General features: G+C 50.2%; 2 protein-coding genes across 2 annotated transcripts; one reads left to right on the forward strand and one right to left on the reverse strand.

The window, feature by feature from the left end:
* Positions 1-600: 600 nt before the first annotated feature.
* LOC121009549 (syntaxin-1B-like) lies at positions 601-1746 on the forward strand. Its single transcript, XM_040442760.1, has one exon. It carries the CDS (start codon positions 699-701, stop codon positions 1587-1589), a length of 891 nt encoding a protein of 296 aa, XP_040298694.1. The 5' UTR covers positions 601-698; the 3' UTR covers positions 1590-1746.
* Positions 1747-8303: 6557 nt separating this feature from the next.
* Positions 8304-13956, reverse strand: LOC121009547. The gene is made up of 3 exons (XM_040442756.1): positions 11747-13956; positions 8511-8688; positions 8304-8470 (listed from the first exon to the last, which is right to left on the reverse strand). Exons 1-2 carry the CDS (start codon positions 13127-13129, stop codon positions 8617-8619), a joined length of 1455 nt encoding a protein of 484 aa, XP_040298690.1. The 5' UTR covers positions 13130-13956; the 3' UTR covers positions 8304-8470; positions 8511-8616.
* Positions 13957-26617: the final 12661 nt, after the last annotated feature.

Here is a 26617-nt window from a genome sequence, read left to right on the forward strand (position 1 = left end):
GAATGTGATCTTCACACAGAGACCTGGCGGAACCAGAGGCTAATCTGGAAACTCAGCAGTGCAGCCTGGTCACTTCTGGTCTAGAACTAGGAACCGTCCCGGGGCCCATGTGCTGCTGGACCAGTTACCCAGGCATATGTCCTTCCCTTTACTCAACCAACCGCTTGTGGGTAGCAGAGGGCCCCCTGATCTTTGGGGCCCCAAGCATTTATTTTGCATGGTAGTAAGGTCTGCCACTGCACATCCATACTTCCTAAAAGGCCACCTGGACAGTTAAACGTAGATACTCGGGGTGTGAGGGCCACGGGTGTCACCATGGTGCGGCTGTCTCATCCCTAGAGCTCTGCCTCAGGCTGCGGGTGACATTTGATCCTGCAGAGGACGATCGGAAGGCAGGTCATCATAATGTGTGGGATTAAGACGCCTCCGTTCCACGTTAACAGGTGAGTTCCATAATCTCCTCACACAACATCTTGCCCGGAGCGAGTTCCACCCACTTTTGGCATCCACTGCCACCCAGCCTGAAACGCAAGACGTGACCGGCAGAGAAAACCCTCCCAGAGCCAAGAAGGCTCAGTCAATATTTGTCAGGTCTGGGAGGAAAACTTCTCCACACACTGACGACAGAGAAGCTCAGAGCAGAATGAGCTCATGGAAAAGCTGAGAGTGTGGCCCCTGCTGAGACACATGTCCTCACCATGAGGGACCGGCTGGAGGAGCTCAGGAACAGAACCAGCCACGAGGACTTGCTGGACTATGAGCACCACTTGGCCTTCGATAATCCTGTCTTCCATGATGCTGAGGCGAATGACATGGACACCTTCTTCCAGGAGGTTTCCAACCTGTCCCAGGCACTGAAGAAGCTGAAGGCTGTGGCTGAGGGCATCGAGAGCAAGCAAGAAGAAGTCCTCTGCAGCACGACCGAGGCCAAGATCTGTGAAGGGAAGACAGAGTTAAGGGTCATGAAGAACCTGCTGACCTCTGACGCCAAGACCCTGCAGGCCAAGCTCAGCCACATGAAGAGCAGCCTGGCCCAAGAAGACAAAAACTGGATGGCGGAGCATCGGATCCGGCAAAGTCAATTTACAGTCTTAGCCAACAGATTCCGGGACGTGATGACCCAACATTACATCAACGAGACCCGCTACGTGGGGAAATTGAAGGAGCAGATAGTGCGTCAGGCGGAGCTGGCCGGCCTGGACCTTCACGAGGAGGCGATCAACCAGCTGATCAGCAGCCCCATGGCTCCGCAGATTGTCGGCCATGACCTAGAGATTCTCAGGGCGAAGCAGCACCTGGCCATGGCCCAGGAGAGGCACAGGCAGCTGCTGGACCTGGAGGCACAGATCATGGACCTGCACTCCCTCTTCATCCAGCTGGAGCTGCTGGTGTCGGAGCAGGAGGGTGTGATCAACAGCATCGAGTACAATGTCCTGAACACCATGGACTACATCTCACAGTCCAACCAGCAGGTGAAGAAAGCCCTGAAGTACCAGAGACAGTCCCGCATGGCTGCCACCATATCTGCAGTGCTGGGCCTCTGTGCATGCTGTACCTGCCTGTCCTGCATTTCCGGAGCCGTGCGGTGACATCGCTGGGAGGACTAAACCTCACATCCCAGGTTATATCAGAGCTGGAGCGTTATACGAGGAGCGGCTGATCTCTGGAGATATGTGGGGGGAGGGGAGGGAGCTGCACCTGCTACTCATCACATTGATGGACACTGCAGCCTCTCCCCGGCCTGAAATGGCTGATAACAGAGACCAACAGACTATGTATTCGCCTGCACAGACTGCAGGAGTAGCACCGCTCCCATCAGGTGTGGATGATGGTGAAGTAGTCCATGTTCTTGCTGCTAGGATGATGTTCTGGATTTATTCTGTTCAGTAAATATCTTGTGATAATCTGTGGTATGGTTTCTCCATCATGGCGGCGCGGGCTGTGTTCTGTGCGGGGCACCGGAGTACACAGGTCCTGTGCGGGGTAATAGGAGACCCTCATATGTGGAGAAGGGGGTCCCGGGGATGACTCTGCTGGGGGAGGGAGTACAGATAACTGGACCTTTCACTGCTGGGGAGGGGGCAGATAACGGGACCTCTCACTGCTGGGGAGGGGGGCAGATAACGGGACCTCTCACTGCTGGGGAGGGGGCAGATAACGGGACCTCTCACTGCTGGGGAGGGGGCAGATAACGGGACCTCTCACTGCTGGGGGAGGGGGCAGATAACTGGACCTTTCACTGCTGGGGGAGGGGGCAGATAACGGGACCTCTCACTGCTGGGGGAGGGGGCAGATAACTGGACCTTTCACTGCTGGGGGAGGGGGCAGATAACGGGACCTCTCACTGCTGGGGAGGGGGCAGAAAACGGGACCTCTCACTGCTGGGGAGGGGAGGGGGCAGATAACGGGACTCTCACTGCTGGGGGAGGGGTTGATAAATGGACCTCTCGCTGCTGGGGAGGGGGCTGATAACGGGACCTCTCACAGCTGGGGGAGGGGCTGATAACGGGACCTCTCACTGCTGGGGGAGGGGGAAGATAACGGGACCTCTCACTGCTGGGGGAGGGGGCAGATAACGGGACCTCTCACTGCTGGGAAGGGGGCAGATAACGGGACCTCTCACTGCTGGGGAGGGGGCAGATAACGGGACCTCTCACTGCTGGGGAGGGGGCAGATAACGGGACCTCTCACTGCTGGGAGAGGGGGCAGATAACGGGACCTCTCACTGCTGGGGGAGGGGGCAGATAACGGGACCTCTCACTGCTGGGGGAGGGGGCAGATAACGGGACCTCTCACTGCTGGGGAGGGGGCAGATAACGGGACCTCTCACTGCTGGGGAGGGGGCAGATAACGGGACCTCTCACTGCTGGGAAGGGGGCAGATAACGGGACCTCTCACTGCTGGGAAGGGGGCAGATAATGGGACCTCTCACAGCTGGGGGAGGGGCTGATAACGGGACCTCTCACTGAGGGGGGAGGGGGCAGATAATGGGACCTCTCACTGCTGGGGAGGGGCAGATAACTGGACCTCTCACAGCTGGGGGAGGGGCTGATAACGGGACCTCTCGCTGCTGGGGAGGGGGCAGATAATGGGACCTCTCACTGCTGGGGAGGGGCTGATAACGGGACCTCTCACTGCTGGGGGATGGGAGGGGGCAGATAACGGGACCTCTCACTGCTGGGGAGGGGGCAGATAACAGGACCTCTCACTGCTGGGGGAGGGGGCAGATAACGGGACCTCTCACTGCTGGGGAGGGGGCAGATAACGGGACCTCTCACTGCTGGGGGAGGGGGCAGATAACGGGACCTCTCACTGCTGGGGGAGGGGGCAGATAACAGGACCTCTCACTGCTGGGGAGGGGGCAGATAACGGGACCTCTCACTGCTGGGGGAGGGGGCAGATAACGGGACCTCTCACTGCTGGGGGAGGGGGCAGATAACAGGACCTCTCACTGCTGGGGGAGGGGGCAGATAACGGGACCTCTCACTGCTGGGGGGGGGGGCAGATAACAGGACCTCTCACTGCTGGGGGAGGGGGCAGATAACGGGACCTCTCACTGCTGGGGGAGGGGGCAGATAACGGGACCTCTCACTGCTGGGGGAGGGGGCAGATAACAGGACCTCTCACTGCTGGGGAGGGGGCAGATAACGGGACCTCTCACTGCTGGGGGAGGGGGGCAGATAACAGGACCTCTCACTGCTGGGGGAGGGGGCAGATAACGGGACCTCTCACTGCTGGGGGAGGGGGGCAGATAACAGGACCTCTCACTGCTGGGGGAGGGGGCAGATAACGGGACCTCTCACTGCTAAATTGCGCAGGTCAAAGGCATTTTTTGGAGATCCGGTGACGTAGCGAGGCTCTCCAGGGGGCTGCCAGGAACGACACTGATGGGCGGGATTTAGTGCTGCCCTAGCCAGTAAAGCCCACCCCCATCAGAGACGGTGACGTCACCGAACACACTGCCAGGCGGAAGTTTCTTGCGATTTAGCGCAGGGCAAGAGAGCGCATCGGAGCATGAGACGCTAGCCTCAGGGGGGGCTGCCGGGGTGACAATAGGGGGATGTCCGGGATCAGCTCTGAACCCCGACAACCGCTTTAAATGTTTTAGGATGTCCCTAAAATAAGGTCATCAGTAGTTACCAGAAAGCCCTGGAAAACTGCTCTCCATTGAATTTACTGGGGGTAGTAGTAGATGTGATGGTGGAAATAGGACCTGTGGAGATGGTGGTAGTAGTAGTAGCTGTGCTGATGGAGGTAGTAGTTGTGGTGATGGTACTAGTAGCAGCTGTGCTTATGATATTGGCAGGAGTTGTGGTAGCAGTAATAGCTGTGCTGATGGCGGTGGTACTAGTGCTGGTGATAGTAGTAGTTACTGTCTTGATGGTGGTAGTAGTTGTCATGGTACTAGTAGTGGTAGATGTTCTAATGATAGTGGTTGTGGTAATAGTAGTATCTGTGCTGATGATAGTGGTAGTAGTTGTGCTGATGGCTGTGGTAGTACCAGTGGTTGATTTTGTAAATAACTTGTTACATTGTTTCTATTATATCTACACTGTATACAGTGTATGAATGATATTATATAATTGGGGGGGGGGGGCGTCACTGTCGGCAGATATAATCTGATACCATATGAAAGACTAATTCCGTGAATCGGATGGAGTGCGGTGAGAGCGCCCCAGTCACTTTTGTGTGATTTTGAGTGATCATGTGATAACAGTTTTGAGGTCCTAGCAACTGCCGGATTATTCTGAATTATAGGACGGGCGTTGTACAGTCTCTGATAAGACGTCACTGAATCAGCCCCGGCTGGGAACTACCGTCGTATCAACGCAAATAAAATTATCTTATCAAATAATAACCGGGATAAACCGCGGTCTCCAGGCAGCAGCGCTAATATTTTCCTGAGGAGTCGCTAATCAACTATTCACTGCAGGAAATCCCTGGAGGAGGAGCCGCGGGGGTCACACATCAGCAGCAATAGACCCTGCACTCAGGGGGACCATTACTGTGCCGAGGATAATGGGAAATCAGAAATGTGTTTTTCTGGTTGTTTTTGCTGCAAAACAAAGGAGCATGAGCTTTGGTGTTATATGTCACAGGAGCTGACATTACATATAATATACTATAGCAGAATAATATATGTAGTGAGCTCCCTCTAGTGGTGGCTGTATAATCTATATGTAGTGAGCACCCTCTAGTGGTGACTGTATAATCTGTATATAGTGAGCTCCCTCTAGTGGTGGCTATATAATCTGTATGTAGTGAGCTCCTCCTAGTGGTGGCTGTATAATCTGTATATAGTGAGCTCCCTCTAGTGGTGGCTGTATAATCTGTATGTAGTGAGCTCCCTCTAGTGGTGGCTGTATAATCTGTATATAGTGAGCTCCCTCTAGTGGTGGCTGTATAATCTGTATGTAGTGAGCACCCTCTAGTGGTGACTGTATAATCTGTATATAGTGAGCTCCCTCTAGTGGTGGCTGTATAATCTGTATGTAGTGAGCTCCCTCTAGTGGTGGCTGTATAGTCTGTATGTAGTGAGCTCCCTCTAGTGGTGACTGTATAATCTGTATGTAGTGATCTCTCTCTAGTGGTGACTGTATAATCTGTATGTAGTGAGCACCCTCTAGTGGTGACTGTATAATCTGTATGTAGTAAACTCCCTCTAGTGTTGACTGTATAATCTGTATGTAGTGATCTCTCTCTAGTGGTGACTGTATAATCTGTATGTAGTGAGCTCCCTCTAGTGGTGGCTGTATAATCTGTATGTAGTCAGCTCCCTCTAGTGGTAGCTGTATAATCTGTATGTAGTGAGCTCCCTCTAGTGGTGGCTGTATAATCTGTATGTAGTGAGCACCCTCTAGTGGTGGCTGTATAATCTGTATGTAGTGAGCTCCCTCTAGTGGTAGCTGTATAATCTGTATGTAGTGAGCTCCCTCTAGTGGTGACTGTATATTCTGTATGTAGAGAGCTCCCTCTAGTGGTGACTGTATAATCTGTATGTAGTGATCTCCCTCTACTGGTGGCTGTATAATCTGTATATAGTGAGCTCCCTCTAGAGGTGGCTGTATAATCTGTATGTAGTGAGCTCCCTCTAGTGGTAGCTGTATAATCTGTCTGAAGTGAGCTCCCTCTAGTGGTGGCTGTATAATCTGTATGTAGTGAGCTCCCTCTAGAGGTGGCTGTATAATCTGTATGTAGTGAGCTCCCTCTAGTGGTGGCTGTATAATCTGTATGTAGTGAGCTCCCTCTAGAGGTAGCTGTATAATCTGTCTGTAGTGAGCTCCCTCTAGTGGTGGCTGTATAATCTGTATGTAGTGAGCTCCCTCTACTAGTGGCTGTATAATCTGTATGTAGTCAGCTCCCTCTAGTGGTGGCTGTATAATCTGTATATAGTGAGCTTCCTCTAGTAGTGGCTGTATAATCTATATGTAGTGAGCTCCCTCTAGTGGTGACTGTATAATCTGTATATAGTGAGCTCCCTCTAGTGGTGGCTGTATAATCTGTATGTAGTGAGCTCCCTCTAGTGATGGCTTTATAATCTGTATGTAGTGAGCTCCCTCTATTGGTGTCTGTATAATCTGTATGTAGTGAGCTCCCTCTAGTGATGGCTGTATAATCTGTATGTAGTGAGCTCCCTCTAGTGGTGTCTGTATAATCTGTATGTATTGAGTTCCCCCTAGTGGTGGCTGTATAATCTGTATGTAGTGAGCTCCCTCTAGTGGTGGCTGTATAATCTGTATCTAGTGAGCTCCCTCTAGTGGTGGCTGTATAATCTGTATGTAGTGAGCTCCCCCTAGTGGTGACTGTATAATCTGTAAGTAGTGAGCTCCCTCTATTGGTGTCTGTATAATCTGTATGTATTGAGTTCCCCCTAGTGGTGACTGTATAATCTGTATGTAGTGAGCCCCCTTTAGTGGTGGCTGTATAATCTGTATGTACTGAGCTCCCTCTAGTGGTGACTGTATAATCTGTATGTAGTGATCTCCCTCTAGTGGTGACTTATATGATCTGTATATAGTGAGCTCCCTCTAGTGGTGACTGTATAATCTGTATGTAGTGAGCTCTCTCTAGTGGTGACTGTATAATCTTTAAGTAGTGAGCTCCCTCTAGTGGTGGCTGTATAATATGTATGTAGTGAGCTCCCTCTAGTGGTGACTGTATAATCTGTATGTAGTGATCTCTCTCTAGTGGTGGCTGTATAATCTGTATGTAGGGAGCTCCCTTTAGTGGTGGCTGTATAATCTGTATGTAGTGAGCTCTCTCTAGTGGTGGCTGTATAATCTGTATGTAGTGAGCTCCCTCTAGTGGTGGCTGTATAATCTGTATGTAGTGAGCTCCCTCTAGTGGTGACTGTATAATCTGTATGTAGTGAGCTCCCTCTAGTGGTGGCTGTATAATCTGTATGTAGTGAGCTCCCCCTAGTGGTGACTGTATAATCTGTAAGTAGTGAGCTCCCTCTATTGGTGTCTGTATAATCTGTATGTATTGAGTTCCCCCTAGTGGTGACTGTATAATCTGTATGTAGTGAGCCCCCTTTAGTGGTGGCTGTATAATCTGTATGTACTGAGCTCCCTCTAGTGGTGACTGTATAATCTGTATGTAGTGATCTCCCTCTAGTGGTGACTTATATGATCTGTATATAGTGAGCTCCCTCTAGTGGTGACTGTATAATCTGTATGTAGTGAGCTCTCTCTAGTGGTGACTGTATAATCTTTAAGTAGTGAGCTCCCTCTAGTGGTGGCTGTATAATATGTATGTAGTGAGCTCCCTCTAGTGGTGACTGTATAATCTGTATGTAGTGATCTCTCTCTAGTGGTGGCTGTATAATCTGTATGTAGGGAGCTCCCTTTAGTGGTGGCTGTATAATCTGTATGTAGTGAGCTCTCTCTAGTGGTGGCTGTATAATCTGTATGTAGTGAGCTCCCTCTAGTGGTGGCTGTATAATCTGTATGTAGTGAGCTCCCTCTAGTGGTGACTGTATAATCTGTATGTAGTGAGCTCCCTCTAGTGGTGACTGTATAATCTTTAAGTAGTGAGCTTCCCCTAGTGGTGGCTGTATTATCTGTATGTAGTGAGCTCCCTCTAGTGGTGGCTGTATAAACTGTATGTAGTGAGCTCCCTCTAGTGGTGACTGTATAATCTTTAAGTAGTGAGCTTCCCCTAGTGGTGGCTGTATTATCTGTATGTAGTGAGCTCCCCTAGTGGTGACTGTATAATCTGTATGTAGTGAGCTCCCTCTAGTGGTGACTGTATGATCTGTATGTAGTGAGCTCCCTCTAGTGGTGGCTGTATAATCAGGTGATTTTCCTATTTCATGACGTAAAGTCATGATTTTATTAAAGACACGGAGGCGAGTATTGCTATTCTCCTTCTTTACTCTGACCAATAGCAGCAAAGAAAATATTGAAACATGTGATCAGCCCCTCCTCATAGTCCCAGTATAACAGGCAACTCCGCCTGCAAAACCTCCTCTTTCTTTGTAAACCGAGTCCGAAAGTCCAACCGAACCGGAAACCAAGAGTCCCAGAACATCATGGGAAAAAAACGTCTTCCATCCGGAAGCGAACCGGGAACAACTGGAAACAACACCGCAGGATGCTCCTCGTCCTGTCCACATCAAACGATCGGCTGGAACCGAACTGCCGACGACGTAGACCAATGGATACAGCACACCAGGCCGGTCTCAACCTGAAAAGGTGAAAACAGAGAATGATAGAAACAAATTGGGACATGGTATCCAAAATCAACTGGTTGCGACAAACCTACTCAGGAAAAAACTCATAGAGTTAAAATCAATATGCGTATGACCACCAATCAATATCATCCATAGTAATAAACATATACATAGGGAGGGGAAACATAGGGTGGGCAATACTCGCCTCCGTGTCTTTAATAAAATCATGACTTTACGTCATGAAATAGGAAAATCACCTGATTTTATTACAAGACCCGGAGGCTCGTATTGCAAGTTCAAAGTTACGACAAATTCTCAATAATTGATGAGAAAACACGAGGACCTGGCCTAAAATAAAATTCTCTGAATGTGGAGACTCTGGACCAGTCCGCCACCTTCAAGATGTCCTCCAGTCTGGCGCCAGAAACCGCCAAAGAGGTAGCAGATGCCCCCCCCTAGCGGAATGCGCCGAAAAAAGAGAAGTGTCCACGCCCGCCAATTCCATGACCAACTTCATCCACCTAGCCAGCGTGGGAGTGGTCACTGGGACAAAAGGCCGAATAGTAGAAAGGAAGAGCTGCGGAAACTCCCTAGACCGATGAAGAGAAGTGCGAGCTTCATATTCCTTGAGGCATGCCACGGGACAGAGTGAAGGCGAGGCCGGAAAAGCAGGGTAAGCGACCGAACGTATGTGGGTCTTAGTCCTCCTAGAGATGTCAAAGGAGACCCCATCCGGGGTGTACGAGCGGGCATCATAATCCAAAGCCCGGACGTCTGACACCCGCTTGCAGGAAATCAGACAGAAAAGAGTGACGAGCTTCGCCGACAGTTGCCTTAGGGAAAGGTCTGCATTCTGAGGCCAAGAAGACAAAAATGAAAGGACACAAGACACGTCCCAAGTGGCAGAAAACCTAGGTCTCGGAGGCCGAGACATACGCGAGCCGCGCAAGAGACGGCAGACCAAAGGGTGTTGACCCGCCGGAGTACCGTCAAAGCCTTGATGAGACGCTGAGATGGCCGATCTAAACAGGCTGATTGTGCGATAGGCCTTGCCCTGGTCAAAAAGGGAAGACAGGAACTGCAAAATCTCCGTCACAGGTGCTGAAACGGGATCCAAGTCCCTAGCCAAGCACCAGCCAGCCCAGGACCCCCAGGCTGATCTATAAGATCTCCTGGTTCCTGGAGCCCATGCGTTCTCCAAAAGGACTCTAAAAGGACTCAAGGAGCCGTCCAAAATCAGAGGATGCGGCTGGTGAAGCGGGCCGCGGAGGAGAGTCTGAGACGTCGGGAGCAGCAGCGGGATCTCTATCATCATCTCCAGAAGGTGGGGAAACCACGACTGGGAGTTCCAGAACGGTACCAGAAGAAGCAGATCCGCAACCTGACGGCGGACTTGAATCAGGGTTTGAGGAATCAGCTGGAACGGAGGAAACGCATAGAGAAGACCCTTGGACCAATCCTGTAGAAATGCGTCCACCGCTTCGGCTTCCTGGTCCGGGCGCCAACTGTAAAACCGTGGTAGCTGCGTGTTCAGACGGGAGGCAAACAGGTCGATGCAGAAAGGTCCCCAAATCGACGTTAAGGATAGGAAAACCGTTGGATCTAACTGCCAATCGCTGGAGTTCGAAAGATAGCGAGAGCTCCAATCCGCGTGAATGTTGTGGACGCCCGGAAGATACTCCACCAAGACAATCAAATACCTGGATAGGCAATAGTCCCAGAAGTCCTTCGCCAATCGCGATAAAATGGTGGACCGGGTTCCTCCCATGCCGTTGATGTAACGCACCGCCGACACGTTGTCCATGCGTAGTTGAATGCACGCTCTGGCCGTGTCCCTCGTGAAACTCTTGATCGCGAACGAACCCGCCAACAGCTCCAGCGCATTGATGTGGAATCCAGCTTCGGTCTCCGACCAGCCGCCTCCGGATGTGATCCCCTCGCAGTGAGCTCCCCAGCCCGACAGGTTGGCATCCGAATCCACTGTGAAATCCGGACGGTGACCGAAAATAGCCTTGCCGTTCCAGGCCTGTAAGTTGTGGATCCACCAGGAAAGCTCCTCCTTAGGCTCCTCGTCCAAGGAGATCCAATCCGCATATGAGGCTCCTGTCCGAAGGTGAGAAATTTTCAGACGTTGCAGCGCTCTGTATTGGAGCGGGGCTGGGAACACCGCCTGGATAGACGAGGCCAGGAGACCAATTATCCTTGCCAGCTGACGCAGTGGGATCCGGGTAGAAGACCTCGCTCTGTGTAACTCATTCCGAATAGACAGAATCTTGGACGATGGTAGGCTGAGGGTCCCTGCCGTGGAATCCACCATAAACCCGAGGAACTCCAACTTGCGAGCCGGGATGAGGCAGGATTTCTCCTGATTCAGCAGGAAACCCAGGCCGGATAGAAGATTCATGGTCCAGCGAAGGTGTTCCAGCAATACCGAACGATCCTGCGCCATGATCAGAATATCGTCCAGGGACACGATGAGGCGAACACCCCGGCTGCGCAACCAGGCCATGGCCGGGCGCATCAGCTTGGTAAAGCACCATGGAGCCGATGAGAGACCGAACGGGAGGCACGTAAACCTCCAAATCCTGTCTTTCCAGCATTACAGAGGAGGTCCCTGGAAGCGTCCTCCACCGGGACCGTCAGATAAGCATCCTTTAGGTCTAGCTTGACCATCCAGTCGCTCATCTGTAGTAAATCCCGCAGAAGATGGATGCCCTCCATCTTGAAGTGGTGGTATCTGACAAACGCGTTTATGGCGCGTAAATTGATGACGGGCCGCATCTGGCCCCCCTGCTGATTATCCCGAACGCGGATCCTCGGGTTGGCTCTATGGCTCCCTTGCGGAAGAGATCCGATAACTCAGCATCTACCAGCCTCTGGCTCTCTGCCGACATCACCCCAGGGTGTGGAGGCGGAATGGACAACGGGAACGTTGTAAGCTCGATATGGAAAGCCTCGACCGTGGAGAGAACCCATTGGTCCGAGGTGATGCGCGACCAAGCTTCGAGAAAAGAGCCGGAGTCTGCCCCCTACACAAACAGTTAAAGAATTGAAATGAGGCAGCAGCCTTACCGTAAGGTCGTCTGGAACCAGGGTTTCCTCTGTAGCCTCTAGACCGCCAGGATCCTCCCCGGGAAGGGAAAAAAGATGGTGCCTCTCGCCTTTGCTCCTGGAATGCAGGTCTCTGGGAGAAGGAGCCTCGGCCCGTCCACGGGATTGAAAATGGGCGCGGCCGGACAGACGGCCCCTGAAACTGCCGGCCCTGGTAGAGACCCTACCGTGAAACACCCGCTTCATAGAACTCTGGGCTTTATCAAGTGCTGTGAAGGCACCGACAAACCGTCCCAGGTCCTTTATAAAGGACTCGCCAAACAACAGGCCCTGGGCCTCCTTACCAGCTTCTGTAAGCGCCAAGTTGGACAGTTTAGGCTCAATCTTAAATAGTATGGCCTTGCGCCGCTCAATAGCCAGGGACGTATTAACGTTTCCCGCTATGCAAATTGCGCGCTGAACCCACTCGCGCAGCTCAAGAGGCTCTACCTGCCTATCCTCAGCCTTGGCAGCCTCGGCCAAATCGAATATCTTTGCCAGGGGGCCAAATATGTCGAGGAGCTTGTCCTGACAAGAGCGCAGAGCCGACTCCAGACCCTTTCTCGGATTCCACCCGGATTTGGTGAGGAACTGGGTAATTTTGGGGTCTACTGCCGGAGTCTCGCAAACCCTATTGGGAACTATGGGTCTGGGGCATTCTGCCCTGAGCTTGTTGCGTGCCTCTTTGGAGAGGGGGCAACGCACACGAGCCTCCAAGTATTTGGATACATGATCCAGCGGCAACCACTCCGCCGACCGAGGGTGGTGGAGAGAATCCGGGTCAAACAGAGGTTCCCCGGAGGGATCTGTCAAGGAAGCAGGAAATACATCTGCCGCTGTAACCAGGGACCTGCACCCGGGTAGGGGGTTAGAATCTATGACCCCAGAGGGGTCCTCCTCTGCCTCCTCAAAGGCGTCATCTATAGCCTCCTCATCGGATCCGAGCTCAGAGTCGGAAGCCGCATCCTGCTGTGCTCTAGCACATTTCCAATTTCGCGTACGTTCTGCCTGACGCGTACAGGCTCTTTTGCGCGGACCTAGCGCGCCAACATTGGTGGAAACATCGTCACCAGACAAACGTTTTCTGGAGGCAGGCCCTGGCCCGGCTGGTTTAGGAACCATAGCGGGCTGCGGGGTAGGTGAGGCAGCTGGATGGGTAGCAAGGGCCTGGGCAATGGACTGGGATATGACCGAAGTCATTGATCCCATAGCCGCAGCAATAGCATTAGACAATGATGTCTGAAAGGCCAGGGAATGATCCGCAGGGGCCATTACTGTTTGACAATCATCCCCAGAAGGGGTTAATTCAACTTGGGAAATATCCTCCTCAACTGGGCCCTGCCCACTGTAATCTGTATTGGGCATAATGAGGATTTGCTATACAGCCTGCCTCTAATAATAATGTAGGTAGCAAGGGTTAACCACAATAATGTAGGTAGCAAGGGTTAACCACACCGCTACTCGGCTCTTTGAATTATAAAACTACCGACTCCACTGGTAAGAGGTATTTTCCCCAGCCAGGGAGTAATAACAGATGGGGACAGAGAAAAAACCTGCAAAAGAAAGCAATCCCAGGCAGAGCAGAGGCCGCCGAGCTCCGGAGCGCCGCACTGAGAAGACCGGAAGCGGAAGTGCCCGAGATCTCGCGAGGTCTCGGGCGGCGCGAAGCAGCAGCAGGGAAGACAGCCGGCGGCGAGATGAAAGGTGAACAAACACCAGGGGGGAGGGGGAACAGAGGGGGAGCGAGCGGACTGAAAACCCAGCCCAGCAAGCCGAAAATTACCACCTAAATATAGATATACAGTAGATATACAATAGCACCTAGGAATAGAGGTTCCCCTGGAACAGGGTCACCAGAGAAGTGCCTATAGAAGTAAAGGCACAAGGTAATAAGGGAGAAATAACCCAATAAAATACCTGCAAAGACAACAGAAATACCAACAATCCGGTAAAGGGAAAAAACAATATAAAAGAGAACAGTCAATCAGACATCAATCAAAAGTACTTATCTCTGCGTCAGCAGCAAAGAAAGAGGAGGTTTTGCAGGCGGAGTGGCCTGTTATACTGGGACTATGTGGAGGGGCTGATCACATGTTTCAATATTTTCTTTGCTGCTATTGGTCAGCGTAAAGAAGGAGAATAGCAATACGAGCCTCCGGGTCTTGTAATAAAATCTGTATGTAGTGAGCTCCTCCTAGTGGTGGCTGTATAGTCTGTATGTAGTGAGCTCCCCCTAGTGGTGGCTGTATAATCTGTATGTAGTGAGCTCCCCCTAGTGGTGGCTGTATAATCTGTATGTAGTGAGCTCCCTCTAGCGGTGGCTGTATAATCTGTATGTAGTGAGCTCCCTCTAGTGGTGGATGTATAATCTGTATGTAGTGAGCTCCCTCTAGTGGTGGCTGTATAATCTGTATGTAGTGAGCTCTCTCTAGTGGTGGCTGTATAATCTGTATGTAGTGAGCTCCCTCTAGTGGTGGCTGTATAATCTGTATGTAGTGAGCTCCCGCTAGTGGTGGCTGTATAATCTGTATGTAGTGAGCTCCCTCTAGTGATGGCTGTATAATCTGTATGTAGTGAGCTCCCCCTAGTGGTGGCTGTATAATCAGTATGTAGTGAGCTCCCTCTAGTGGTGGCTGTATAAGCTGTATGTAGTGAGCTCCCTTTAGTGGTGACTGTATAATCTGTATGAAGTGAGCTCCCCCTAGTGGTGACTGTATAATCTGTATGTAGTGAGCTCCCTCTAGTGGTGGCTGTATAATCTGTATGTAGTGAGCTCCCTCTAGTGGTGGCTGTATAATCTGTACGCAGTGAGCTCCCCCTAGTGGTGGCTGTATATTCTGTATGTAGTGAGCTCCCTCTAGTGGTGGCTGTATAATCTGTATGTAGTGAGCTCCCTCTAGTGGTGGCTGTATAATCTGTATGTAGTGAGATCCCTCTAGTTGTGGCTGTATAATCTGTATGTAGTGAGCTCCCTCTAGTGGTGACTGTATAATCTGTATGTAGTGAGCTCCCTCTAGTGGTGGCTGTATAGTCTGCATGTAGTGAGCTCCCTCTAGTGGTGGCTGTATAATCTGTATGTAGTGAGCTCCCTCTAGTGGTGACTGTATAATCTGCATGTAGTGAGCTCCATCTAGTGGTGGCTGTATATTCTGTATGTAGTGAGCTCCCTCTAGTGGTGGCTGTATAATCTGTATGTAGTGAGCTTCCTCTAGTGGCAGCTGTATAATCTGTATGTAGTGAGCTCCCTCTAGTGGTGGCTGTATAATCTATATGTAGTGAGCTCCCTCTAGTGGTGGCTGTATAGTCTGCATGTAGTGAGCTCCCTCTAGTGGTGGCTGTATAATCTGTATGTAGTGAGCTCCCTCTAGTGGTGGCTGTGTAATCTGTATGTAGTGAGCTCCCTCTAGTGGTGACTGTATAATCTGTATGTAGTGAGCTCCATCTAGTGGTGGCTGTATATTCTGTATGTAGTGAGCTCTCTCTAGTGGTGGCTGTATAATCTGTATGTAGTGAGCTCCCTCTAGTGGTGGCTGTATAATCTGTATGTAGTGAGCTCCCTCTTGTGGTGGCTGTAAAAACTAAATTATGAGTAAAAACAAAAATCACCGTAGAAAGTCAATGATAAAGACGTAAAACAGAAGACGAGATATAGCGTCACCTCAAATATCAGCAAGAAACGTCGACTGAGAGGAGACAGCAACATCAACATGATAACCCAGCGCCTCAAATAGACATGACGGTACAACATCAGCTATACAGGAAACCAAGAGCCCTCAAATACACAGCACATTGCTATCTACAGCATGTACTTAAAGCGAACCTGTCACCATGATTTTGCACACAGAGCTGGGGACATGGGCTGCTAGATGGCCACTAGCTCATCTGCAGTACCCAGGTCCCACAGCTCTCTGCGCTTTTATTGTGTTAAAAAAACCGTTTTGAGTGATATGCAAATTACCTGATATGAGTCCTGTAGCCGGAGATGAGTCAAGCGGAAAGGAGCCCAGCACCGCCCCGCGTCCTCCGAATCTCCTCCTTGCCGGCTGACGTCACAGAGCTGGAGCGCCGAAATCTCGCGATGCGCGAGCTAGCGCATGCGTAGTTCGTTCCCTGTGCTGATGCCAGCACAGGGAATGAACATGATGCCGACACTGCGCATGCGCTAGCTCGCGCATTGCGAGATTTCGGCGCTCCAGCTCTGTGACGTCAGCCGGCAAGGAGGAGATTCGGAGGACGCGGGGCGGTGCTGGGCTCCTTTCCGCTTGACTCATCTCCGGCTACAGGACTCATATCAGGTAATTTGCATATCACTCAAAACGGTTTTTTAACACAATAAAAGCGCAGAGAGCTGTGGGACCTGGGTACTGCAGATGAGCTAGTGGCCATCTAGCAGCCCATGTCCCCAGCTCTATGCGCAAAATCATGGTGACAGGTTCGCTTTAAAGGGGACGTCCACCATCATTACAAAAAATAATGACTGTGTACATACATTACTTATCCTGTACTGATCCTGAGTTACATCCTGTATTATACTCCAGAGCTGCACTCACTATTCTGCCGTTGCAGTCACTGTGTACATACATTACTTATCCTGTACTGATCCTGAGTTACATCCTGTATTATACTCCAGAGCTGTATTCACTATTCTGCTGGTGCAGTCACTGTGTACATACATTACTTATCCTGTACTGATCCTCAGTTACATCCTGTATTATACTCCAGAGCTGCACTCACTATTCTGCTGGTGCAGTCACTGTGTACATACATTACTTATCCTGTACTGATCCTGAGTTACATCCTGTATTATACCCCAGAGCTGCACTCACTATTCTGCTGGTGCAGTCACTGTGTACATACATTACTTATCCTGTACTGATCCTGAGTTACATCCTGTATTATACTCCAGAGCTGCACTCACTATTCTGCTGGTGCAGTCACTGTGTACATACATTACTTATCCTGTACTGATCCTGAGTTACATCCTGTATTATACTCCAGAGCTGCACTCACTATTCTGCTGGTGCAGTCACTGTGTACATACATTACTTATCCTGTACTGATCCTGAGTTACATCCTGTATTATACTCCAGAGCTGCACTCACTATTCTGCTGGTGCAGTCACTATGTACATACATTACTTATCCTGTACTGATCCTGAGTTACATCCTGTATTATACTCCAGAGCTGCACTCACTATTCTGCTGGTGCAGTCACTGTGTACATACATTACTTATCCTGTACTGATCCTGAGTTACATCCTGTATTATACTCCAGAGCTGCACTCACTATTCTGCTGGTGCAGTCACTGTGTACATACATTACTTATCCTGTACTGATCCTGAGTTACAGCCTGTATTATACTCCAGAGCTGCACTCACTATTCTGCTGGTGCAGTCACTGTGTACATACATTACTTATCCTGTACTGATCCTGAGTTACATCCTGTATTATACTCCAGAGCTGCACTCACTATTCTGCTGGTGCAGTCACTGTGTACATACATTACTTATCCTGTACTGATCCTGAGTTACATCCTATATTATACTCCAGAGCTGCACTCACTATTCTGCTGGTGCAGTCACTGTGTACATACATTACTTATCCTGTACTGATCCTGAGTTACATCCTGTATCATACTCCAGAGCTGCACTCACTATTCTGCTGGTGCAGTCACTGTGTACATACATTACTTATCCTGTACTGATCCTGAGCTACATCCTGTATTATACTCCAGAGCTGCACTCACTATTCTGCTGGTGCAGTCACTGTGTACATATATTACTTATCCTGTAATGATCCTGAGTTACATCCTGTATTATACTCCAGAGCTGCACTCACTATTCTGCTGGTGCAGTCCCTGTGTACATATATTACTTATCCTGTACTGATCCTGAGTTACATCCTGTATTATACTCCAGAGCTGCACTCACTATTCTGCCGATGCAGTCACTGTGTACATACATTACTTATCCTGTACTGATCCTGAGTTACATCCTGTATTATACTCCAGAGCTGCACTCACTATTCTGCTGGTGCAGTCGCTGTGTACATACATTACTTATCCTGTACTGATCCTGAGTTACATCCTGTATTATATTCCAGAGCTGCACTCACTATTCTGCTGGTGCAGTCACTGTGTACATACATTACTTATCCTGTCCTGATCCTGAGTTACATCCTGTATTATACCCCAGAGCTGCACTTACTATTCTGCTGGTGCAGTCGCTGTGTACATACATTACTTATCCTGTACTGATCCTCAGTTACATCCTGTATTATACTCCAGAGCTGCACTCACTATTCTGCTGGTGCAGTCACTCTGTACATACATTACTTATCCTGTACTGATCCTGAGTTACATCCTGTATTATATTCCAGAGCTGCACTCACTGTTCTGCTGTTGGAGTGACTGATACTATAAGGGTAAAGGGGACAATGCTTTTAATCTGCCATATTTGCTGTAAATATGGTATTCTTGAAGGAACTGATATCACTGTACATGGCAATGCTCACACATACAGTTCTGGGTTTAAGTTCACCCATTTAACACCCATCACCTCTTTACATCTCATTTGGGCAATTATGGGCTATATAGATAAAACACAATATACCCAAAACAGACCTGAAATTATTACACATGGTTTCAGCTGCAGATAAAAAAAAGCAATATTTGAAATCTGCAAGCAACCCCCCACTCCCACCCAAATGAGTATTTTCTCAGAAGTTATCCTTTATTCTCAGCATAAAGAAAGGAAGGTGAAGTCGTTCTCTCCAGTATGGGGTATTTACATCGCCGGCTTCCTCCAGAGCCTCGCTCTGAACTGCACTCATGCTTTTCTTTGACTACGAGCTACCAGATTGGTATATTGAGTAATGATCCCCCAGTCTCTCTCTCTTAACCTCTCACTTCAATGTCCTGATATTTCTGACATCTTCTTATTCTTCCTCTGTCGGCCAAAAGTGGGAGTTCGTGCATTGCACCCGTGCCTGCACATAGTGGGTGCACTGAGATCAGACTGGGCTGCAGAATTCTCTGAGATCCCAAATTCTGATTGGATGGAGGTGGATAGAACGACATGGGCCAATGTTCAGTCAGATGGTTTTATTGGCTGGACTGTTCATTTCTCATGCTGACTTGTCTACTTCTATGTTCTCGCTGCCCTGCACCCCAGAGGACTCTATATACATGCAGAGAAGAGTCCAGTGATCGGGGAAGTGAGAGGGTTCCCAGCATGTGCTCAGGAGAGGCTCCCGGAGATCTATAGATCATCTGCAGGGGTTTAGCAGATCCTCCAGGACTGACAGGACTCTATATACATGCAGAGAGGAGTCCGGTGATTGGGGTAGTGAGAGGGTTCCCAGCATGTGCTCAGGAGAGGCTCCCGGAGATCTATAAATCATCTGCAGGGGTTTAGCAGATCCTCCAGGACTGACAGGACTCTTTATACATGCAGAGAGGAGTCTGGTGATCGGGGTAGTGAGAGGGTTCCCAGCATGTGCTCAGGAGAAGCTCCCGGAGATCTATAGATCATCTGCAGGGGTTTAGCAGATCCTCCAGGACTGACAGGACTCTATATACATGCAGAGAGGAGTCCGGTGATCGGGGTAGTGAGAGGGTTCCCAGCATGTGCTCAGGAGAAGCTCCCGGAGATCTATAGATCATCTGCAGGGGTTTAGCAGATCCTCTAGGACTGACAGGACTCTATATACATGCAGAGAGGAGTCCGGTAATCGGGGTAGTGAGAGGATTCCCAGCATGTGCTCAGGAGAGGCTCCCGGAGATCTATAGATCATCTGCAGGGGTTTAGGAGATCCTCCAGGACTGACAGGACTCTATATACATGCAGAGAGGAGTCCGGTGATCGGGGAAGTGAGAGGGTTCCCAGCATGTGCCCAGGAGAGGCTCCCGGAGATCTATAGATCATCTGCAGGGGTTTAGCAGATCCTCCAGGACTGACAGGTCTCTATATACATGCAGAGAAGAGTCCGGTGATCGGGGTAGTGAGAGGGTTCCCAGCATGTGCTCAGGAGAAGCTCCCGGAGATCTAAAGATCATCTGCAGGGGTTTAGCAGATCCTCCAGGACTGACAGGACTCTATATACATGCAGAGAGGAGTCCGGTGATCAGGGTAGTGAGAGGGTTCCCAGCATGTGCTCAGTAGAGGCTCCCGGAGATCTATAGATCATCTGCAGGGGTTTAGGAGATCCTCCAGGACTGACAGGACTCTATATACATGCAGAGAGGAGTCCGGTGATCGGGGTAGTGAGAGGGTTCCCAGCATGTGCTCAGGAGAGGCTCCCGGAGATCTATAGATCATCTGCAGGGGTTTAGGAGATCCTCCAGGACTGACAGGACTCTATATACATGCAGAGAGGAGTCCGGTGATCGGGGTAGTGAGAGGGTTTCCAGCATGTGCTCAGGAGAAGCTCCCGGAGATCTATAGATTATCTGCAGGGGTTTAGCAGATCCTCCAGGACTGACAGGACTATATATACATGCAGAGAGGAGTCCGGTGATCAGGGTAGTGAGAGGGTTCCCAGCATGTGCTCAGTAGAGGCTCCTGGAGATCTATAGATCATCTGCAGGGGTTTAGCAGATCCTCCAGGACTGACAGGATTCTATATACATGCAGAGAGGAGTCTGGTGATCGGGGTAGTGAGAGGGTTCCCAGCATGTGCTCAGGAGAGGCTCCCGGAGATCTTTAGATCATCTGCAGGGGTTTAGGAGATCCTCCAGGACTGACAGGACTCTATATACATGCAGAGAGGAGTCCGGTGATCGGGGTAGTGAGAGGGTTCCCAGCATGTGCTCAGGAGAAGCTCCCGGAGATCTATAGATCATCTGCGGGGGTTTAGCAGATCCTCCAGGACTGACAGGACTCTTTATACATGCAGAGAAGAGTCCGGTGATCGGGGAAGTGAGAGGGTTCCCAGCATGTGCTCAGGAGAGGCTCCCGGAGATCTATAGATCATCTGCAGGGGTTTAGGAGATCCTCCAGGACTGACAGGACTCTATATACATGCAGAGAGGAGTCCGGTGATCGGGGTAGTGAGAGGGTTCCCAGCATGTGCTCAGGAGAGGCTCCCGGAGATCTATAGATCATCTGCAGGGGTTTAGGAGATCCTCCAGGACTGACAGGACTCTATATACATGCAGAGAGGAGTCCGGTGATCGGGGTAGTGAGAGGGTTCCCAGCATGTGCTCAGGAGAAGCTCCCGGAGATCTATAGATTATCTGCAGGGGTTTAGCAGATCCTCCAGGACTGACAGGACTATATATACATGCAGAGAGGAGTCTGGTGATCGGGGTAGTGAGAGGGTTCCCAGCATGTGCTCAGGAGAGGCTCCCGGAGATCTATAGATCATCTGCAGGGGTTTAGCAGATCCTCCAGGACTGACAGGATTCTATATACATGCAGAGAGGAGTCTGGTGATCGGGGTAGTGAGAGGGTTCCCAGCATGTGCTCAGGAGAGGCTCCCGGAGATCTATAGATCATCTGCAGGGGTTTAGGAGATCCTCCAGGACTGACAGGACTCTATATACATGCAGAGAGGAGTCCGGTGATCGGGGTAGTGAGAGGGTTCCCAGCATGTGCTCAGGAGAAGCTCCCGGAGATCTATAGATCATCTGCGGGGGTTTAGCAGATCCTCCAGGACTGACAGGACTCTTTATACATGCAGAGAGGAGTCCGGTGATCGGGGTAGTGAGAGGGTTCCCAGCATGTGCTCAGGAGAAGCTCCCGGAGATCTATAGATCATCTGCAGGGATTTAGCAGATCCTCCAGGACTGACAGGACTTTCATTACCTTTCACTGCAGATTTTATTGATGAATTCCTTGGGTGCAGGGATATTTTTCTTTAATAAAGGACTCTTGAATTGTCCCTTAATGCTTCGACTGATACTGATCACATGATGTTATAATAGACTTCCGATTGGCTACTGTATTTTGAAAATTTTAATAAAAAACAAATTAAAAGTAATATTAACAATCTGCCATAATAATTGTGGTAACCTATCGTTCGAGTGCTCTATTATGCATCCCAATGTGGATTCAGGGGGCGGACGGGTTGTGAACGACTGTGCGCCCACTGCTCTGATGCAGCCTCCACGAGGTATCAGGATGTCCTCCTCCTTGGTTGTCACTGTTGTAGACACTTGGGTGGTGCTATTATATAATGACACTATTATTCTTGTTACTTCCCATCTTCGAGGTGTTACATATGATTCCACCATCTCCCATCTTGCTGCAGGAGAGGTGTCGTCCTCAGGGTCCTTGTCCTTGTAGTAGAGGATGTAACCACAATGTCCCATCCTGATTCTCTGTGCACTGGGGGGGGGGGGGGGGGGGCGCTCTGCATGTCGTAACCATGCTGGCACTATGTATGGGGCACGCTGGCTGTAAGGGAGCGTAGCCAGTATCTTAGGGTGGGCCTTATGTCAATTCTCATGATGTTCTGCCTCGAGGGTAAAGTCATTTTCGTGCAGTCGGTAATCATCCTGTTCACTCAAGGGTTTTTGCCTTCAGCTTCTGTTCTCAGTGGTGACACAATTATAGAGACCTCACAAGCCCAAGCGTGCCCGCTGCCATGTAATAACCGTCCCCCATCCACGGTCGACCTCCCACACCACAGCTTGTAGGACGTGCGATGCTCCGGCACAGGTCGGCTCATGGAGGCATGCTGCTCATACTCAGTAGATGAAGGTCGGTGCTTGATATCCAGAAGATTTATACATATATAACCACATGAACTGACGATAGAAATTAGCAAATACAAGGAAGCGCTGTATAGCACGAAGACCCTGTGGGCAGGGCCAGTCTATTACTGCATTCAATTTCTCTGGATCCATCTGCAACCCGGCATCAGAGATGATGTATCCGAGGAACGGTATGGTAGAGTTTTCAAAGATGCATTTCTTGAGTGGCATAAAGTTGATTCTCTCTCCACCGCTGAAAAACTAACCGTACATGCTTCCAGTGAGTGGTCAAATCTGGAGAGTAGATCATTATATCGTCCAGGTACACTATCACGCAGAATTAGAGCAGGTCCCGGAAGAGATCATTTACCAACTCCTGGAATACCGCGGGAGCATTGCACAGACCGAACGGCATGACGAGATACTCGTAGTGACCATCATGAGTGTTAAAAGCAGTCTTCCACTCATCGCCCTTTGGAAGGTACAGACGTAGTCAGCAGGCCGAGTCGTTACCAGGAGCAACAGTGCAGGACCGAAGGATGAGGCAGAGGAGAAGTCAGACAATAGGTCAGGGCAGGCGGCACAGGTACAGGTCAGGCAATCTGGGTCAGCAACAGGAGAGTCAAGGCAAGCAGGCAGCGATAAAACAGGTAGCAGAGTCCAGGAACACAAGTACGAGTCAGGAACACAAGCAGATTATTAGGAACCTTAACAGGACACAAGGACCTTGACACTGAGGCATCTGGGAAGGGGGCTGAGCCACTTATATATGTGCAGGAGGGCTAGGATTGATCAGCGAGGTCACATGATCCAACCCATAAAGCACAGGAAGTGACGCGCGACGGCCCTTAAGAAAATGCTGGAGGAAACAAGCAGAAAGCATACTGTGGCCAGGGCTGAAAGGAAACACTGGCAGCAGATCACCACTAAACACGGCGCCCGGGTGGTAAGCAGGGTAACAGCGGTGTACAGCAGCCGCTGTTACAGAAGTCTGGTGCAATTATGCTGCAAAACGGCGCATCTTAGTCACTGCCATTTCTCATTGAGCTCCAATCTCTTTTCGTGCAAGTTAGAAAAATTTGTAGAAATCCTAGTTGCACCAAACACCACCACTTCTTAGAGAGATTCTAGACAAAGACACTTTAGTAAATATGGGCCACAGGATCCATGAGGTGGGCCCATCAGAAACACTATAACCATGAGGTGGGCCCATCAGAAACACTATAACCATGAGGTGGGCCCATCAGAAACATGTAACCATGAGGTGGGCCCATCAGAAACATGTAACCATGAGGTGGGCCCATCAGAAACATGTAACCATGAGGTGGGCCCATCAGAAACACTATAACCATGAGGTGGGCCCATCAGAAACACTATAACCATGAGGTGGGCCCATCAGAAACACTATAACCATGAGGTGGGCCCATCAGAAACATGTAACCATGAGGTGGGCCCATCAGAAACACTATAACCATGAGATAGGCCCATCAGAAACATGTAACCAGGCAGTGGGCCCATCAGAAACACATTATCTATGAGGATGGCCCATCAGAAAAACTATAACCATGAGATGGGCCCATCAGAAAGATGTAACCATGCGGTAGGCTCATCAGAACCACAATATCCATGCGATGGGCCTATCAGAAACATGTATCCATGCGTTTGCCCCCTCAGAAATACTATAGCCATGTGGTGAGCCCATCAGAAACACTGTAACCATGCAGTGAGCCCATCAGAAACATGTAACCATGAGGTGGGCCCATCAGAAACACTGTAACCATGCAGTGAGCCCATCAGAAACACTGTAACCATACGGTAGGCCGACCAGAAACACTATAACCATGAGGTGGGCCCATCAGAAACATGTAACCATAAGGTGGGCCCATCAGAAACATGTAACCATGCGGTGGCCCCCTCAGAAATACTGTAGCCATATGGTGGTCCCATTAGAAACACTGTAACCAAACGGTAGGCCCACCAGAAACACTATAACCATGAGATCTGGTGCAGGTCTAGACCGCCGGTATAAGGAGGTAATGTATCATCAGCCGGGGCCCCTGTGATAGATCTGGTGCAGGTCTAGACCCTGGTATAAGGAGGTAATGTATCATCAGCCGGGGCCCCTGTGATAGATCTGGTGTAGGTCTAGACCCCGGTATAAGGAGGTAATGTATCATCAGCCGGGGCCCCTGTGATAGATCTGGTGCAGGACTAGACCCCGGTATAAGGAGGTAATGTATCATCAGCCGGGGCCCCTGTGATAGATCTGGCGCAGGACTAGACCCCAGTATAAGGAGGTAATGTATCATCAGCCGGGGCCCCTGTGATAGATCTGGTGCAGGACTAGACTCTGGTATAAGGAGGTAATGTATCATCAGCCGGGGCCCCTGTGATAGATCTGGTGCAGGTCTAGACCCCGGTATAAGGAGGTAATGTATCATCAGCCGGGACCCCTGTGATAGATCTGGTGCAGGACTAGACCCCAGTATAAGGAGGTAATGTATCATCAGCCGGGGCCCCTGTGATAGATCTGATGCAGGATTAGACCCCGGTATAAGGAGGTAATGTATCATCAGCCGGGGCCCCTGTGATAGATCTGGTGCAGGACTAGACCCCGGTATAAGGAGGTAATGTATCATCAGCCGGGGCCCCTGCAAACTGTCCCCTTAGGAAGCAACACTGAGTGACAATCAAGTTCACATGCTGTTGTGCAAATGGGATAGACAACAGGTGGAAATTATAGGCAATTAGCAAGACACCCCCAATAAAGGAGTGGTTCTGCAGGTGGTGACCACAGACCACTTCTCAGTTCCTATGCTTCCTGGCTGATGTTTTGGTCACTTTTGAATGCTGGCGGTGCTTTCACTCTAGTGGTAGCATGAGACGGAGTCTACAACCCACACAAGTGGCTCAGGTAGTGCAGCTTATCCAGGATGGCACATCAATGCGAGCTGTGGCAAGAAGGTTTGCTGTGTCTGTCAGCGTAGTGTCCAGAGCATGGAGGCGCTACCAGGAGACAGGCCAGTACATCAGGAGACGTGGAGGGGGCCGTAGGAGGGCAACAACCCAGCAGCAGGACCGCTACCTCCGCCTTTGTGCAAGGGGGAACAGGAGGAGCACTGCCAGAGCCCTGCAAAATGACCTCCAGCAGGCCACAAATGTGCATGTGTTTGCTCAAACGGTCAGAAACAGACTCCATGAGGGTGATATGAGGGCCCGATGTCCACAGGTGGGGGTTGTGCTTACAGACCATCACAGTGCAGGACGTTTGGCATTTGCCAGAGAACACCAAGATTGGCAAATTCGCCACTGGCACCCTGTGCTCTTCACAGATGAAAGCAGGTTCACACTGAGCACATGACAGACGTGACAGAGTCTGGAGACGCCGTGGAGAACGTTCTGCTGCCTGCAACATCCTCCAGCATGACCGGTTTGGCATTGGGTCAGTAATGGTGTGGGGTGGCATTTCTTTGGAGGGCCGCACAGCCCTCCATGTGCTCGCCAGAGGTAGCCTGACTGCCATTAGGTACCGAGATGAGATCCTCAGACCCCTTGTGAGACCATATGCTGGTGCGGTTGGCCCTGGGTTCCTCCTAATGCAAGACAATGCTAGACCTCATGTGGCTGGAGTGTGTCAGCAGTTCCTGCAAGACGAAGGCATTGATGCTATGGACTGGCCCGCCCGTTCCCCAGACCTGAATCCAATTGAGCACATCTGGGACATCATGTCTCGCTCTATCTACCAACGTCACGTTGCACCACAGACTGTCCAGGAGTTGGCAGATGCTTTAGTCCAGGTCTGGGAGGAGATCCCTCAGGAGACCGTCCGCCACCTCATCAGGAGCATGCACAGTCGTTGTAGGGAGGTCATACAGGCACATGGAGGCCACACACACTACTGAGCCTCATTTTGACTTGTTTTAAGGACATTACATCAAAGTTGGATCAGCCTGTAGTGTGTTTTTCCACTTTAATTTTGAGTGTGACTCCAAATCCAGACCTCCATCGGTTGAAAAATTTGATTTCCATTTTTTTATTTTTGTGTGATTTTGTTGTCAGCACATTCAACTATGTAAAGAACAAAGTATTTCAGAAGAATATTTAATTAACTCAGATCTAGGATGTGTTATTTTTGTGTTCCCTTTATTTTTTTGAGC

This window comes from Bufo bufo, chromosome 8, assembly GCF_905171765.1.
Source record: "Bufo bufo chromosome 8, aBufBuf1.1, whole genome shotgun sequence".
Classification (NCBI taxonomy): Eukaryota; Metazoa; Chordata; class Amphibia; order Anura; family Bufonidae; genus Bufo; species Bufo bufo.